The 18,478-nt window shown below is 40.3% G+C and overlaps 1 protein-coding gene across 2 annotated transcripts in view; it reads left to right on the top strand.

The window, feature by feature from the left end:
* The first annotated feature begins 1,850 nt into the window (after positions 1-1,850).
* ZC2HC1A (zinc finger C2HC-type containing 1A) overlaps positions 1,851-18,478 on the top strand; it is a 56,216-nt gene continuing 39,588 nt past the window's right edge. For both annotated transcript variants that reach the window (XM_028142062.2, XM_028142061.2), the window contains exons 1-3: positions 1,851-1,928; positions 11,832-11,905; positions 14,426-14,542. In XM_028142062.2, coding sequence (XP_027997863.2) covers positions 1,913-1,928; positions 11,832-11,905; positions 14,426-14,542 — 207 coding nt within the window. In that variant the 5' untranslated portion in view covers positions 1,851-1,912. The remainder of the gene's footprint in view (positions 1,929-11,831; positions 11,906-14,425; positions 14,543-18,478) is intronic.

Raw genomic sequence — 18,478 nt, 5'->3', positions numbered from 1 at the left:
ACTTGTAATTTGTAAACTGCCTCTTTATCTTTGGCTTTTCTTCTCTGTATGCTTTTTTTCTTCCTTAGCGCTAAGTTTAAAGTTGCCGCTCCCCCAATTCTAACTTTTTCTTAGCAGCACTGAGGAAAGGGCCTTTCTACACTAAGCCTGGGGAGGGGTGTTAAGTGGCAAGCATGATTGCGGTTTGGCCAGCTAAGGCCAGGATCTCAGATTTCAGAGGAGCAGGAGAACGGAGCAGGACCTGGGGAAGAGCAGGAGTCTGGACAGGCCTGGTTGAAGTTTCCCTTATATGACTGCGTGTAAGAGATGGACCAGACCACCTTCAAATGCACTTAGAGCACCTTCCAGAAAGAGCTGACGTCCCCCTCAAGTGTGTGTTTATACTACTTCCATTTGAATGTACCAGTACAATAGGACTTTTGTTTCCTAAAGGCTGCTTAAGGTACACACCATTTGTAAGTTACACACTTTTCACAGTAAACAGTTAGATGTAATGTCAAAATTTCCAATGGAATAGATTATCAATGTAAGATTTGTTATGAAAATAATATTAAAACATAACTTGACAGTTAACAACAATATGGTTTATCTCTGCCACATCGAATTTTCTAAGAAATGTAGTTCTGGTGAAATGTGTTACTGTTCAGCAAAGGTTTCAGCTAGTTTTGAAGTTCCCTTGTCAACAAGTTAGTTGCACCAAACCAATGCCAACAGGTGTCCCCAGTCGGCGTGCACAGTGTGCGAACTAGAGAAACACAGCCTCCACCGCGGGAAATGCAGTTCTGCGCTTCCCGGGAAACCCACCTTCAGGTGGAAACCCTGGGAAGGGCTCTGCGCCCTGGTCCCCACGGGGTCCACTTTTATGCAAATGAGAATCTATATTTGCAGCTTGATTGGTGTAGGTAGCACTGTCCTGATTGGTCAGAACTGCGCATCCTGATTGGACTTTCCGGAGCCACTCTGAGCGGCCAGTGAAGATGCAAATATGAGAACACTGCTGTGCAGCTAGGGTGGAAGGTGCAGCACCTTGGGAGAGCCCCCTGCAAACTGTCTGCCTGATCTGATTATTCTAACTGGGCCCAGTTAACCACAAGGAGTCCATTTTGGCACGTACAGTCCTTGGGGTCGTCACCTTCATTCCCAGTTGGTTATGACCGACAGCAACAGGCCTCATTCGTCAGGTAGGTCAGTGACCCCTGTAACTTAGCGTGCGTGCTACCCCATTATGGTGCGTCCAGCAGGCTACCTGAGCTCAAGGGTGATCAAGTGGAGGGCCAGGGTGGGCCGAGAGAAGATGCAGGTGAGGGAGCTGTTGTCCAGTGCTCCCGAAATCTCAGTTCTGCGTCCCGGACAGAAAGTGGATTATCTTAGGGAAAGGTGGCTCAGTTCAGAACGCCGTGATAGCGACTAGGGAATGCTCTCCGGTCACCAAAACCCTGCGCCCACTAGGCTGCAAATGGAGAGTGTGCCGCGTGCAGGACGTGCGTCTGGTTAGCTGGTTGGCGAAACGGACCTCAGAGGGGCGGCGGGGAACAGAGCTGCACGGACTGCACGAGGCACGGGCGATGGGGAGCCCAGGCGGTGCCGAGATCGTGTGGACGGGAGGACAAGGGCGGGCAACAAGGCTGGAGTGGAACAAAGGCAGAGCTGGGCGGCGGAAGGCCCTCCTCGGGGTTAGGTTTACGGCCGGATCGCCAGGGCCCCGCCAGCCGGCGGGAAGCAGCGCGGCGGCGGCCGCGGGAGGTGCTCCCAAAGCCCCGCCCTCCACCAAGCCCCGCCCCCCGCGCCAGCCAATGGGGGCCCGGGATGTTAGCGGGTGGGAGGCGCGGCCGCGTTGCTACAGCGAGAGCTGGGGAGCTGGGCGGCGGCGGGCGCTGCCCGAGGAGTGTCCGGAGCCCGAGGCGGCGGCGCGATGGAGGGACTGGAAGGTGAGGGGGTGAGGGGTCGCGGGCCGGGCCGCTGGAGCGGGCCCGGAACAGTTGCGGTGCCTGGACACTGGTACTGGCGAGGCGAGGTCAGGTCTGGAGCGGACCCCGCGGTGCCTCCGCAGGCCTGGGCGGGCGGGCGGGAGCCCGACAGCCCCCGACGCCGTGGGGCTGACGACCTTCAGGCCCCCCCCGTGTCTGGCCTTCAGCCGAGGTTTCCCACCCGGAGCCTGATGTGCCGCTGGCACACGCCTGCGAGCCCCTTCCGACCATTGTCCGGTCTTGCCTGACTCCTGCTGTCCTGTCGGTGACCACAGCCTCCAGCCAGATTTCATTTTCCTTGCAAAGTGGACCCCCCGTGAATGCCCACGGCCTCCCCACCTCCAGCGTTTGCTGGGGCGCTGGGGTGTGTCTGCCTTCTGGAGCTTCCGACCCTTCCCGTGGCCAGCTGTCCTAGGTAACGTTTTCCATCTCTGCAGCATCTTCCGTGGGGAGGATGCCCAGAGCATCTTCCAGGGAAGCGGCACTGGCCAGCTTTAGAGCCGGGACAATAGATTACCAGGAGGAGTTAAGGGCTTATGCACGACGACGCGACTCGCACTGAAGAGCCAACATTGACTCCTTATCGGTGGGCTTATCCTCGTGCTGTAACCATGATTCCAGGGTTTCCTTTGTTTCCATTTCTTTCCCTTTTTTTCTTTACTCATTTTACCCATTTTATCTTCTGTAATATAGCATTTGCCTAAAAACAACAAAGGAGAAAAACACCCAACCAGCATTGGCAACAGCAGTTTCAAGATTCCTTTTCAAATTGTGGTTAATCCTTCTGATGAAGTATAGCCTGGGGAATTGAAAGATTCATAGTAATGACCTGAAGGATGATAAGAATTCTGCTAAATGTCTGTTTGTGGGCAGCTGTAGTATATAACAAATGAAGGTCTTGTTCTTTGCTTATTTAGGTCATTTTAGGCAGATCATTCAACTTTCTATGAAATAAAAATTATAGTGATAATACTTACTTTTAAGACACTTTTGTTTAGAGGACTCCTGGGGCAGATTTTTTTTTTTTTAAATGAACTTTAAAAAGTGGTAGGTAATATTATAGCGTAGTAAGATCTTGGGTTCTGGAATTCTCACAAGGTTATCATAATACACATAAAAGTGCCTAGAACAGTTTCTCTACATTTTTTTATTTTGAATAACATTTATGTTGAATAACATTTGTAATACAGGCAAAGATCTTCATTTGATTTTTCACTTACATATGCTAGGCACCTAAGACAGTGTCTGGCACAAAGGAGGTACTCAATAAATACTTGTTAGATAAGTGACTATCTATGATAGCACTATTTTAGACCCTGAGATGTAGCCCCCCTCTAAAAAAAAGTCAAAACCCTGCTCTTATTGAGCCTACATTTTAGTGAATATATATATTAGAGCTAACATTTTTAAAAAATATTTTTTTATTGATTTCAGAGGGGAAGGGAGAGGGAAGAGAGATGGAAATATCATTGATGAGAGTCATTAATTGGTTGCCTCCTGCACGCTTCCCACTGGTGATGGAGCCGAAACCCAGGCATGTGCCCTGACTGGGAATCAAACATTGACTTCCTGGTTCATAGGTTGATGCTTAATCACTGAGCACACCAGCCGGGCAAACTTTATATTTTAGCAGTGCCAAGACATTACTATTGAAATCTTACTAAGAATGCTTTTAAAATATAATGAAAACCTATTATAATTCTCAATTACATGGATGGAGAAATACATGAATTCTGATGTAATATGTATAGTGTGTTATGGGCTCAGGTTTGATGCAACATATTAAACAGCATTTGCTCTTTATTCTTCATTTGATGTTTTTGTTCTTTTCATAGGACAAAACAATTGAATACTCATTATTTCAAATGGTTTAAACTAATAAGTTGAAATTAGGACAGTGCCTTTTTTTTCTTCTTTTTAAAAAAAATCAGTCCCTTTTAAGTCACACTTTGCAAAGATCAAAACTTTCAGTCTTAAGGTTACCACTCAGTAATTTCATCTATGTCTTCATTTAATAAATATTGATACAATGACAGATAATTTTTTTGCTCTATTGGAAGTTAATGTCTAGCATCTTGGAGTTGTCTAATAAGCATTATATTGCCGTATCCAGCAGAAAATCTTAGGAGTTTGCTTAACATGTCATAGTAATTGAGCAAATATTGCACTGTTGGCATTAGACCAATGTTTCTAGTTGAAATCGGTTACCAGGCTAATCTTGATGGTAAAACCAGAAAATATGTGGACCCCTGAAAAATTTCGTTGTCATACTCTTATAACTTTCTTTGCATGTGCATCTTTATCACTTATATTATTTTTTGTTTTCCTGGACCTTTATGTTTCTGGGAGTGTCAAGAGATGAGCTATTATGAACACTGTATTTCAAAACCGAATACCGATGCTTTCTCATGATTTTTATAAACTATATCTGAGCACTTTTGCATTGTGTGGATAATTAGAGCAAATCCTTTACTTCTTCTTTACCTAAATCTTGTCACCTGTAGGTATATCTAAGGGCAATAGAGGTAGTTCTAGACTTGGGACACTTCTAATCTCTCATAAGCTTTTCATCTGCAAAGTGGACAGATGATGAACCCTAAGCAGATTTTATCCATATACTAGTGGCCCAATGCACGAATGAAGATTCGTGCAAGAATGGGCCTTCGTTCCCCTGGCTGCCGGCACCGCCTTCGCTCTGGCCGGAGCCGCCTTTCTGCCTTCCCATGCTGTCCAGAGGCCTGAAGTGGCTGGGGTGGTGTGGAATGCCTGTGTTGTCACCATGGTGATGACACAAGCGTCCTGCCCCATCCTCGGCCGCTCATTGCCTGTGTATGCAAACTAACCTGCCATCTTTGTTGGGTTAATTTGCATACTCACTCCTGATTGGCTGGTGGGCGTCGCGAAGGTACAGTCAATTAGCATGTTACTCTTTTATTAGGTAGATATAGCATTGTCATTCCTTTCATAACACCTTGATAAGAGGTTGTTAACAACTAGAGGCCCGGTGCACGAATATGTGCACCAGTGGGGTCCCTCAGCCTGGCCTGTAGGATCAGGCTGAAACCGGCTCTCCGACATCCCCCAAGGGGTCCTGGATTGTGAGGGGGCACAGGCCAGGCCAAGGGACCCCACCAGTGCACGATTGGGGCCGGGGAGGGACCGTGGGAGGGCTCCAGGGCATGTCTGGCCCCATCTTGCCTAGTCCCTATCCGGGCCGATTGGGGCTGGCTGGCTGGGGAGGAACGTGGGAAGTTGGCCAGCCAGGGAGGGACTGCAGGAGGGCTCCAGGGCGTGTTTGGCCTGTCTTGCTCAGTCCTGATTGGCCAGACCCAGCAGCAAGTTAACCTCCTGGTCAGAGAGTCTGCCCCATGGTGGTCAGTGCATGTCATATCAAGCAGTTGAGCAGCCTTAGCATATCATTAGCATATTACACTTTGATTGGTTGAATGGTCGACCGGTTGACCGGACACTTAGCACATTAGGCTTTTATTATATAGGATTGTGACAGAGACCAATCAGGCTGCCCCCCTCTTTGGACTGCTGGAGGTAGTAGATCTTGGTGTACTGTCTCGGAAACTTGCTGAGTAGTCTGATTGCTCTTCTCCAGTGAAGCCTAGTGGAAGACAGCCATCCTGTCTCATCAGAGTTCTTTTTTGTTTTGTTTCTCCCTAGTCTAAACACATATTAGTTTACTGACTTATTCTTAGCTTTATTAACATATCTAGCATTCTTTGTTTTTTGGTACTCAGTTGGATGCTAGGTAATAACCAATGTGTTGGAGAGGTCTGTGTTTGGATCCGAGCTTTGTTTCTTTCTAGCTGTATGATTTGTACCAGTTAATCTGAACCTCATTTTCATCAGCTATAAAAAAATGGAGTTATTAAAAGCCAATATGCCTGAAGTATATTAATTATTAAATGACATAATATACACAAAGCATTTAGCGAAGAGCCTACACATAGGCCCCCTCAGCACTTGTTTGTTGGGTGGACAAAACCACAGGAGTGTGTTAGGAGTCGTTCAGTATAGATAAAACAGGGCGCGTGGAAGTGATTGGGGCAATCCCACTAGATAACCATAGCAGGAGGATAGTAGGAGAAGGGACAGGCTAAAAATACATATGTGATGAGAATTTGAACTAAGAAAAAAGTAGCAGGAATTTAAAAAGATAGATTAGAAGACATTTCTGAGCTGGAAAGATGAGATATGACTGCTGGATGTGAGAGGGAACAGGAATCAAAGATAAAGCAGCTTCCTAGCTTGGACTAAGAAGTAGTAGTACTATCTTTAACCAAGAAGGAGGCCAAGTTTGGAAGATGAGGTAATGAGTTTGTGGCTTTCCAAATGTACTTGTGCAATACTTTGGGGATATCTGGTGGAAAAGTCTCATAGGTATTTGGAAGTATCTCTCTGAAGTTTTTAGGTTAGTAGTCATCAGCATAGAAGAGATAGCAAATGGATGCATTCACCCGGGAAAGCTATATTTAACGAGATGAAGAAAGAAACTTGGGCAGAACAGATGGTATAGGTTTGAGCAGGAAGGGAAATTGGAGAGGTTTAAACATTGTCAAGAAAGGGCAGTAGGGGAGAAACTAACATTCGTTATGTGCCAGAAAAAAGCCCGTGACCCCTGATATTCCTCGAGGTCTAAGTACTTACCAGCTCAAAAACTCTGCTTAGCTTCAGATCTGAAAACCTTGGGCTTAAAAGAGACATACATTGAAGCCAAGAGAGAAAGGACATTAAAGACAAGGTGGAAGGGGTCGATCAGCAGTGCCTAATGTTATAGAAAGGTCTAGTAGGATGAGGATTCAAAAGGGGCCTTTGAATTCGACAATTAGATGAATGGTTTTTTAAGGTCTCTTCTCTAATGTCTCTTATTGAAACAGCATTCCCTGATCCTACTCTCTTCCTAAGCACACGTACACATAGCATCATCACTGTCCTCTCTCCCCTTCCTTTGCTCTATTTTTTTAAATATATTTTTATTGATTTCAGAGAGTAAGGGAGAGGCAGAGAGAGATAGAAATATCAATGATGAGAGAGAATCATTGATTGGCTGCCTCCTGCACTCCCCACACTGGGGATTGAGCCCGCAACCCAGGCATGTGCCCTGACCGGGAGGCGAACCTGGGACCCTTCAGTCTGCAGGTCAACACTCTATCCACCAAGCCAAACCAGCTAGTATTTTTTCTACTTTGTAGTTATCCCCACCTGACATTTCATACATTTAATTGTTTTTATTTATGTTTTTCTATTAGAAGAGTAGAAGCTTCATGAAATCTGGGTCTTTCCTCCCCGCTACCCCCCATCACCGTTTGCCAACTGCCTAGAACAGTTCCCACCTCATAGGTGCTCAATAAGTATGTCCTTGTTGAATCAACAAATGAATCTATTTATTTATTTATTTATTTATTACTTTTTATAAAAAATATATTTTTTATTGACTTTAGAGAGGAAGGGAGAGGGAGAGATAGAAACATCAATGATGAGAATTATTGATCAGCTGCCTCCTGCATGCCCCCTACCGGGGATCGAGCCCTCAACCCAGGCATGTGCCCTTGACTGGAATCGAACCCGGGACCCTTCAGTCCACAGGCCGACTCTCTATCCACTGAGCCAAACCAGCTAGGGCAAATGGATCTATTTTAATACAGTGATTAGATCTAATAATGTTTGCCTGCAGTTTAGGTAGGAAGTGAATGAGAGGTAGTAAGGAGGAACTAGTCAGTAAATGTGTTTCCAGAATGTGCTACTCTGGACATTGGTCCTAAATATCTCTGGGAGGAGAGGGGGAAAATGATTTCTGTTGGGGAAATAACAGCATAGTAAATCCTTTTTTTTAAGACTGAGAAAGTTCTGTTCTAAGAAAACCCATTTATTTCATCTAGAATTTTCCAAACATTAGACGATGGAGCAAGGAATATGAGGGTGATTGGTCAAAGTAGTGGAAATAACTAATCAGGTTCAGACTAGGTAGAAAGGGACATGCAGCCCAGTCAGGTTATCAGGAACATGTAAGTTACTCTGAGATGGAGAAAGTGTTTTAGAGAGCAGTAGAAGGTCTGTGATTGGAGGGAGCTGGACCCTTGGTGCTTTTGCTGAAAGTGGAATAGAGGTGAAGGTTATGTGTTGAGTAGGTTGTGTGACTATGAAATCTAGGATGAGCTGAAAAAGGGAAATCCTGTGCGATAGTAAAGATTGTCGAACTGGAAGTAATACAGAGGGTTGTAACAAGAAAGTTGATATACCAGATGCCTTGGCCTCTAAAGGGGAGAGGCTTGTTGAGTTTTAAAGCTGGATTCAGATGGTGAAGAAGCAGACATGCCACACAGACCAGCACTGTTCTTCGTGTCCAGGACTTATTTTCTCTTGAAAATGCTCTCTCCTGGTTTTAAAATTTATACATTTTAGAATTTCATAACTATTTTAGATAACAGCATATTATTTCACATCACTTATATAATATGTAAAGATATCATTTCAAACCTTATTATCATGCATGTTTTGAAGTTGCTAAATAAAGCAACTCATAACAGAATCAGTAATGTGTGTAGGATCAATTTTGTAAGGCGAGGTGGCTTCTTGAGTGTTTTAGAATATTAAAGTACTTTGTATGCTTGGTTCTGGCCATCAGTTTGAGTGCCTTTTTTGTACACTGTTAGCTCTCTGCTATAATAATCATCCCCTGAATGTTATCTCTACTGTATTTTTATAAGCTGCAAAATTTGCTAGCTTTTGCTATTCAGGAGAGACTAGTGGAGTTTGCCTGGAGTAGTATTTTTTAATTTCATTGGTTGTGAAGCATTTTTATATGTAACAACTCAGTCGATCCTCTTTAAATTTTAAGGTAGATTGAACAGATATTATATCCTAATTAAACATACCTTATGAGGTTATTCCCTAAGACCAGCTAATATGAGGAAATTATAAGTTTATATATCTTTATTTTGAGTGAAGTAATTATATTTTTTCTTTTTTGAGATAATTGTTTTAAGTTCTTTTTCTTTAATGCTATGCCTTTTTAAAAAATGTCTTTTAGTGATAATAATTTTCTTTTTCTTTAAAGACAATTTGAACATGTTTGATAATTTGTAAGAATTAATCCCAGGAGTTGAATTTTATTATATTGTAGTTTTCTGGTTGTTGTTAAGTTTTAAGTTTATGAATTTTAAAAAAGGAACATGACTTGGTGTTTAGATATATGAAGACATAAGTCATGTGGACTGTTAGCTTTGTGCGAGCAGTGATGCTGCCATTCCAGCCTGTGTCACTGTACTTGACACGTGCTTGGCAAGTCGGTGCCTGAGTAGGCACATTATTTCCAGATGTTGAATTGATTTTTCTCAATAATTAGTTTTTATAAGATTTTGCTTTGTCATTTATTTAACAAGCAGATACTGAAATGCACTTTGAAGCAAGTAAAATATGTGATACTTTTTAACATTTAGGGTTGATGAATTTTAAAGTAATTACTTAGAACTTAAAGGAATACATGAAAACTATAAATAAGCAAGCTAAAGAGATTATGCAGCATGTGGTATCATTTTGACCCGTCATTGTGAAGACATTTTTATTTTAATATACCTAATGTATTTTATCTGGCAACCTGAAGTAAGTGATCCAGATAAATGGAGTTGCTTTCCCTAAATAACCTGGCTTCTGGAGAAGCACAAATCAGGCAGGTCTTAGCTTTGCTTTTGTGTTGTCCACTGCTTACCTGCCACCGTAGACATTGCCTCTATCTGAGGTGACAAATAGTCACTATCTACTACTAAAATAGGGCAGAGGACTGTTAGGAGAAGAGAGAACAAACCAGTTCCTCTGTCAGTGTTTGATTGTATTCCCACCGATGTCTCTTGATTCTCCTGATTCATTTTCGTGAACCCACTAAATAAGTTATATGAAGAACAAATTACATGAGGTCATAATTGTACTTTATGCATGAGTTTATTTATGTTACTTCTTTGTCTTATATATGACTAGTGGCCTGGTGCACAAATTCGTGAACATTGAAAGGAAATTAATTAGAAGAAATATTTTAAATATCGCTGTTCACCCTTCTCTATAATAGAAGTGTCAACCAAATTCACAACCGACAATGATAGGTCGAAATACACATGTGCAGTAGGCACCAGTGAGAGCTTTATATATATTGCGCATGTGCGAGTCAACTTAGCCTTTTATAGATATATAGATACAGAATAAACTTGCTTAATTAGACCTGCTTTCTGATTTAGCTCAACTTTTTCCAGCCCAAGGAAGTATCACCCCAACTTCTCTTTCAGGTAATTGTCAGCAACACAGCAGTAAATATAAAAATGAAGCAGATTATTACTGTAGATCATGCAGGGAGAACAAAGGGTAAAATATCTAACTGCAGTAGTTTTTGACTATATTCTGTGCAGTGAGAAAACCTGAAGTCATTTCAAGGTCCACCATTTCTTCTTTTCAGTCGGGTCAAGTTTCTGAGCTTCTAAATCTCTGTCTTCCGGAAAATAGGATTCCACCGAGTCTCCTATCTACCTATTCCAGGACTTCTGTGAGGATCAAATGAGATGAGGCACAGGAAAATGCTTCACAGACATTTGGTTACAGTGTAAAATGTTTCCACCTGGCTATAAAGCAAGTAGTGTTCCTGGGCTGAAGAAACTCCAAGGAGGCTAGTTGATAGTGAGAGGAAGCTGGGTGTTGCTACATGACATCATTATCTGGATGGACACTTAGCAAATTAGCCTTTTATACATATAGATAAAAGAATTGTAACAATTAGTGCAATATTCAGCAGAAAATATGATAAAGATATAGGCTTAAGTATAATTTTTAGAAAATTACAGTTATGGAAATAAATTTAGATTTGATATTTTGAAAGATAATAAAAATGACAAATTGACTCAGTTATGTAGAATTCCAAAGAAAGTAGTTTCTGTTATCATTTTCATAACAAAATTTGTTGCATGAAAGTACATGATATATGTATTAATTTTTTTAAATCCTCACCTGAGGATATTTTTTTTATTGACTTTAGAGAGAGAGGAAGGGAGAGAAAGTGAGAAAATTGATGTGAGAGAGAAATATCTATTGGTTGCCTCCCGCATGTGCCCCGACGGGGGATCTAACTGTAACCCAGGTATGTGCCCTGACTGGGAATCAAACCTGCAACCTTTTGTTGTATGGAATGGGACAACACTCTAACCAGCCAGGGCTGTATTCATTTTTGATTGAGTAGAAGTTGCAGCAACTTCTGTCTTCTTAATCAGTTTATGCCCATAAGGTCAGAATATCTCAACTTGTTAGACCACTGAATTCTAATATATGTATAAAATAATGAAAAATTCACATAATATGCTTATTTGCATAGTAACTAGGTGATCTTTTTCTTAAAGCATTATACTTCCTATTTTATAAGGTGTTAAACAGAACAAGTTTCTTTTTATCCTAGATTATCTCAGGAAACCAGATCATTGATCACCAATGTTGTTTCTGAATGCTTTGAAGATTAATACTATATAATATTAACCTTTGAATAAATTTGATTTTTAAAGTTGAGTAAATTACAATGGAGCTACCCTATAAATTAAGAGAATATGATAAATTGATTTGGTTAAAAGTAAATTAGATACTGCCAACATATCAGTTTGGTAATCTTGAAATCAGGACTTGGCATGGCCTTGTTGACCACAGATACACTATTAAGTCTGGTGCTCATTTTAATTGATAATGTTGCTTATTTAAAATGAAACAAGACATTTTTTTTTCACAAGAACTGATAACTTATATATGAAGCTAAAAGAAGACATTAAAACTTGGAAGCTTCACACTTTGAACATCAAATACTATTGAGTAAATTCTTTTCTGTTTTAGAAAATGGGAGTGTTCAAGTTGGAGAATTGTTACCTTGCAAGATTTGTGGAAGAACGTTTTTTCCAGCGGCATTAGTGAGTACCCTGTCCTTGGGGATGTGACAGGTCGGTAGTCGTTCAGTACTTTTGGACATCTCTCCTAGAAACAGCCTCTGTGGAGTGATTGGGTGAGGTACTGGCTAGTGTTCTTTGTTCAAGAGTAGACGTTCCTTCCATGTCTTCTCGTCCCTTCAGGTTTGATTGGTCTTCAGAACTTCTCTATTAAAGTATTGAAATGTTCCTCTCTTTGTGGGGATATTAACAGAAACAAAACAGAAAACTCTTAGAAATGCATAATGTATTTAAAGGTATAGAATGATACAGTATCTGGATTTGCTTTAAAGTACTTTAGGAAAAGAGTTGGGATAAATAGAACAAGATTGCCAAAGGGTTTGTAATTGTTGAAGCAGGGTGATGAGTAAAAGGGGAGTGGTTTTGTACGTTTGAAATAGTCAAAAGAAAATTGTCTTCAATTAAAAGTGTACCTAAAGTACATTACACATTCTTTAGATACTTAGTACATACAAATAAAAGCAATTTTAACTGATTTTAATATAAAGTAGCCATCTAAATAGAGAATAAGAAAAAAATGCCGATGTAGTCTAACCTTACATATTTTATTGTACTTTCAAATATACATCTCCTAATATTTTGATGTAAAGACTTTTCTTTGAATATGGATCTGATTAGAATTCTACGATATAGCATTTTTCATCCTCTTAATATTTCCAATTTGTTTCTTTTAAGCAAAGTGAGGAATTAATGATTCATAAATGTCAGTCTGACTACAGACTCCTCTTACATGACAACTCTTCTTAATTCTTTAAAATTGGCTTTCCCACCCTAGCTGGTTTGGTTCAGTGGATAGAGCTTTGGCCTGTGGACTGAAGGGTCCCAGGTTCGATTCCAGTCAAGGGCACCTGCCTGAGTTGCAGGCTCATTTCCCAGTGGGGGGCATGCAGGAAGCAGCTGATCAATGATTCCCTCTTATCATTTGATGTTTCTGTTGCTCTCTCTCTCTCTCCCCTTTCCTCTCTGAAATCAATTAAAAAAAAAAAATATATATATATATATATATATATATATAAATAAAATTGGCTTTCCCACACTTAATTCAGTGATTTTTAAAAATCAGTTCACTATTTTTCATATTATTTTCAAAGCATTCACTTGAGTTTCCATAGGAAAAAAGTTATTTTTTTGCCCTCATTTATTTATGTAATATATTTAATTAGATGATGTGATCACTGTAATAGCTACAGCTGGTATATACCTCAGTTTTGGGGACAAATACTACATACTTTTGACATAAACAACTGAACATGTGAAAGATGTTTTAAGTCGCCTGCTAGCCATACTTTTTTTTTTTTAATATATATATTTTTATTGATTTCAGAGAGGAAGGGAGAGGGAGAGAGAGATAGAAACATCAATGATGAGAGAGAATAATCGATCGGCTGCCTCCTGCACGCCCCATACCGGAGATCGAGCCCACAACCTGGACATGTGCCCCTGACTGGAATTGAACCTGGGACCCTTCAGTCCGCAGGCCAAGGCTCTATCCACTGAGCCAAACTGGCTAGGGCTAGCCATACTTCTTAATACTTAAAATATTTTATTCTAACTGCTGTAATTACAGTGCTTGTTTGTCAAATGAAAATAAGTATGTACAACAATAGATTACTAATTGTGTGTTGAAAAATGTGAGAGGCTCCAGGACACCGAGCCAACCAGTTTGGAGGTTTCCTCTTGTTTGAATAGTTCAAGCTGTTCAGTTAGTGTTTATCAAAATACAAAAAGGAAAAAAGTTCATTTAATGCACTGATGTCATCAGTCCACATGTTTTATTTCATGGAGGGAGAAGGATTATTTATCCAGTAGGTTAATTGGAAATCAGTTAAGAAAGCTTCTTTTGTAATGCTCTTAAAATGAATAAATATGTGAATAATTGAATGAATGAGTTTGCAATCATGTTAAGAAAAATATCTGTAGGAATGGAGCAGTAGAAGGCTCAAGAAAAATCCTGGGTAAAGAATGGCAGAATACGTGAGTTCCAGAAGGGAAAAAAGGAATAATTGTGGAGGAAGGATGCAGGGACACAAATCTGACCACTTTGTCCTATTATTTCATGTTAGCTTTAGCAATCCGAACTACCTCTATTATAGCAACTTTGTAATCCTAATACAAATGCATTCTCCACATATACTTTTTTTTAGTATTTATTTTTAGGTATTTAATGATGAAAATAACTTTTTCCCCACTCAAATAGCTTTGACTTAGTAACATTATTACCCTTATTCTTAGCAGTGTGAAACTAGGAGAATATTAAATAAGTCAATAAAATGTTGAAAGGGTTTTTATCTATATATTTTATGGTAAGAAAGATAACTAATAGCATGCATTATATATGCTTTATAACAATTTTAGTCAAAGCAAGGTATGTCTTATTTATATATTATTTATTGCTTATTTCATCTTCGGTTTTTAAACTGACAATTTAAAGTCTTCCCTTCTGTAGAAATGAAAATGATACATTGAGTTTCTTTATCTTAACAGAAAAAACATGGACCCATTTGCCAGAAAACTGCCACTAAAAAACGGAAGACTTTTGATTCGAGCAGACAAAGAGCTGAAGGAACTGATATTCCAACAGTAAAACCTCTAAAACCTAGGGTAATTGTGTAATCTTTGAACAGTATGAACCTTGTTGCTATATATATGTATTGAAAAAGTTATCATTATCTGTTATACTAATATATAATAATAAAAGCATAATATGCTAATTATACTGGACAGCCGAACGACCTTCTGGACGTCATTCCAGACGTCCTTCCAGACGAAGCCACCACAGCGGGAGCCGAAGCAGAGGTGGTTAGGGGCGATCAGGCAGGCAGGCGAGCAGTTAGGGGCAATCAGGCAGGCAGGCAGAGTGGTTAGGGGTGATCAGATAGGCGGATAGAGTGGTTAGGGGTGATCAGATAGGCAGACAGAGTGGTTAGGGGTGATCAGATAGGCAGACAGAGTGGTTAGGGATGATCAGGCAGGCAGGTGAGTGGGTAGGGCTGATAAGGCAGGCAGGCAGAGTGGTTAGGGATGATTAGGCAGGCAGGCGAGTGGTTAGGGGCATCAGGCAGGAGGTAAGTGGTTAGGGGTAATCAGATAGGCAGAGAGGCGAGTGGTTAGGAGCCAGCGGTCCCAGATTACGAGAGGGATCCCTGAGGATCGGGCCTAAGCCAGCAGTCGGACATTCCCCGAGGGATCCTGGATTGCAAGAGGGTGCAGGCCGGGCTGAGGGATCCCACCCCCATGCATGAATTTCGTGTACCGGGCCTCTAGTACTGAATAATAACCAAAATTTTGTGTACTGTTCTCAGTTTAGAAATGATCACAAACTTATTTATTTTAGACTTCGGAAAGAGGGAAGCCAAACTACTCTCTCAACTCCAACTATTACAGGGAGGTTTTTCTAGCATTGGAGGATCACTTGCTTGGCTGTATAGGCTGGAAATAATTAAAAGCCCTCCTCACATGTTCCTTTTAAGTCATAGTTAATTACTTCGGCTATGCTTTAATGTGTTAAAGTCTCTCTTACCAGTAGAGCAATCCCTATATACAAAGGTAAAGCTATAATTTATAGACGTCTTAGCATACTAGAGATTGATTATCTTGATTGATAAATTGTCAATATTTGTGATCTTATTATGCTTTCTGGGAAAAACTTATCAGTTGCTCAACCGTCCTCACATAGCCATTGACAACTTCTTTTCTTTCTTGTTATCAAAGCAATGAATCTCCTATGATAATGTCTCTTTAATATCACTGTGATACTTTATATTGCTAAGAATAAGTCACACAAATACTTTGACAAAGTTTTGAAGAGTTATTTCAGTGAAATAGTCAAAATTTGAATACCTCATTGAATAAGTTTTTGAAACAACCTTGCTTTCAGTGGTAATAACTTCTCCCATTGGTGCAAAAAACATTTTGGAATCTCGGAGGGAAGGGGGGGAGGATGGGTGGGTGGGAGATAATCAGCCAAAGACTTTGTATGCAGATATGCATACACCATGGACACAGACAATAAAATAGGCTGGGGAAGATCTGGGGTGGGGGACGGGGCAGGTTGGAGGGGATCACTGGGGGGGAAAAGGGAACATATGTAATACTTTCAACAATAAAGATTTAAAATGAAACAAAACATTTCCCAGTGGGCCAGTTAATCTTACTGATAAAATCATTTGGGTAGTAGAAAAAAATGGAATGTTCATTTTTATATTTTTGTCCATTTATCCAAGGGAATATTGGTGAATTTTGAATAGGGTAAATCATTATTTGAAGTTTTTCTTAGTCACCGTCCAGATATATGATTGTATTTACTTTAATTAGCTTTGAAGATAAACTACTGAAATCTCTGGGAGCAGTATAACATAGTGGGTATAAAAAAGGGCTCAAGAGTCAGCCTGCCTGATTTTAACTCTGGTCTGCTACTTAGCATGTTGTGTTGAGTGAGTTACTTAATCCATACTTCTGCTTATCTGTAAAATGGTAATAGGAGTTGTAGCATCCGTTTCATGGGGTTATTATAGGGATTACATAAATTTATCCATGGTATTCTCTTAATAAGTGTTATCTTTATCCTATGTCTTTCCTATGGGTTTATATACTTAAAAATTTAATCTTCAGAAACAGGCAAGTACAGCCATTGGTGTACATTAAGTAGTTTACATTTTTGCTCCTTAAATGGTGGTCCGTGGAGCTATAATATCAACACCATCTTGGAACTTGTTAGCAATGCAGTTTCAGGTCCCACTCATGCATGCTCATTCAGCACCTGCATTTTAACCCAATCCATGTTTGAGTCACACACGTATTAAAGTTTGAGAAGCAGTATGTTAGGAGATTTTGAACATTGTAGCTTACCTCTCAGCACCTTTATCTGTATCAAGGAAATTCTACAAAATCACAAGCAGAGTGGAGCAAAGCAAATACAAAATCCATTTTTGGCGAAAGTAAAGGCAGGTGTAATCCATAGACCACAAAATGCAAGGGCTGCCCACAGCCACCGAGATCCAGAAAGGAAGCGCAGGAAGTGCTGTGTGGCCGAGGGCCCAGAACCTGGGAACCTGGCATCTTACAGGTGACTCCTTGATGCTGAGGGGTCTTATCCGGAAGTTTATATCCCTTGTTTACTATAGCTGGCAAGAACTGGGATGAGCTGCAGGGGATTGGATAGCCTGGGACTGGAATGCGCCTGGCTGAAATGGACAAAAGTCAGGAGGGAGGAGGTGGCGAGAAGAAGCACAGAGTGTTAAGAGGCCCCACTAGTGGTTCAGAGACTCTCAGAAAGCACTAGAAAAAGAAAATACCCTTTCTGAGGGCGGGCGCCCACTCAGTGCTGTGTCCTGTGTGAGGGAGTGTGGCTGGCAGCGGTAGTAACCCTCTTGACCCATACTGTTTTAGAGAAGCAGAAGGGGGATGTCTAATCGCACTTTGAGGCCTTATTTGCATCTGTATCTGATGCAAACACAGAAGGGAGCTATTGGTATGTGTAGCCTGGAAGGCTACCCTGGGCCTCTCCTCTTATAAATAGCTGTACAGAAGAAAACCTAACTCTTGGGAGTAATCACAAACTATTAGCTCAGCACTGATACAGACACTGTGAAAAAGAGGGCAGAAGACTGACCAGTGGATGAGTGATACTGTGGAGCCCGTCAGAGTTGTGATCAGACATTTCAGTACCAAGTACTCAATACCAGAGTCGCTCATCTCAAACGTGGAAATGTTTGCATATTTAGTTAAGATTTTTGCATATATATTCATGAGAGAAGTGGAACTATAATTATTCTTTTACCAGAGTTTTGCTCTTGTAAGAGTAGTAGGAAAGTTGTTCCTTTGTTTTATATATTTTTTAAAGAGTTTTTAAAGGATTGGATGCTATTTTTTCTTAAATATCTGCAGGAATTCAATAGGGAAGAAATCTGGGCCAGGAGTTTTCTTTGTGTTTTTTTTTTTAAATAATAGATTCATTTAAAAAAATATTTAAATGACTATTGGGATTTTCTGTTTCTTCTGGTATCTGTTTTGTAGTATTTGCTGAGAATATTGTTCATTTCATCTTAATTATCAAATTTATTAACATTAAGTTTTTTATAATGTTTTCTTTCTCTTGTTTGTAAGAACGGGATCATGTACCATTTTCCATTCTTGGTAATTTGTATTCTCTCTATCTCTCTAATTAGTTTTGCCTTATTAGTGTTTTTGAAGAACCATGTTTTGACTTTGTTGATTCAACTTATGCTCTTGATTTAAAAAATAAAGACATAATAGGAATAGTTGAATATTTCAATAATATGACAAAATAAATCTCTGGAGGCAGAAGAGCCAGCATCATGTTTAATGGAAAGATACTTAGAAGTAGTTCCATTAATGTCAGGAACGAGATTCATCTCTAACCAGTATGGTACTAGCTGATAGATAGAAAATAACAAGAAATTAGATGTGTAGGGACTGGAAAACTGCCATTATTAAGAGACAAAAACCCAAAAGAATCAACTGATAAATTACTACCAATATAAGAGAAGTCAGTGAAATAATGAAATATAATATTAG

Source organism: Eptesicus fuscus, chromosome 19, assembly GCF_027574615.1.
Source record: "Eptesicus fuscus isolate TK198812 chromosome 19, DD_ASM_mEF_20220401, whole genome shotgun sequence".
NCBI classification, from domain to species: domain Eukaryota; kingdom Metazoa; phylum Chordata; class Mammalia; order Chiroptera; family Vespertilionidae; genus Eptesicus; species Eptesicus fuscus.
Note: the sequence above shows the minus strand (reverse complement) of the source record. Positions and strands in the feature narration are given on the sequence as shown.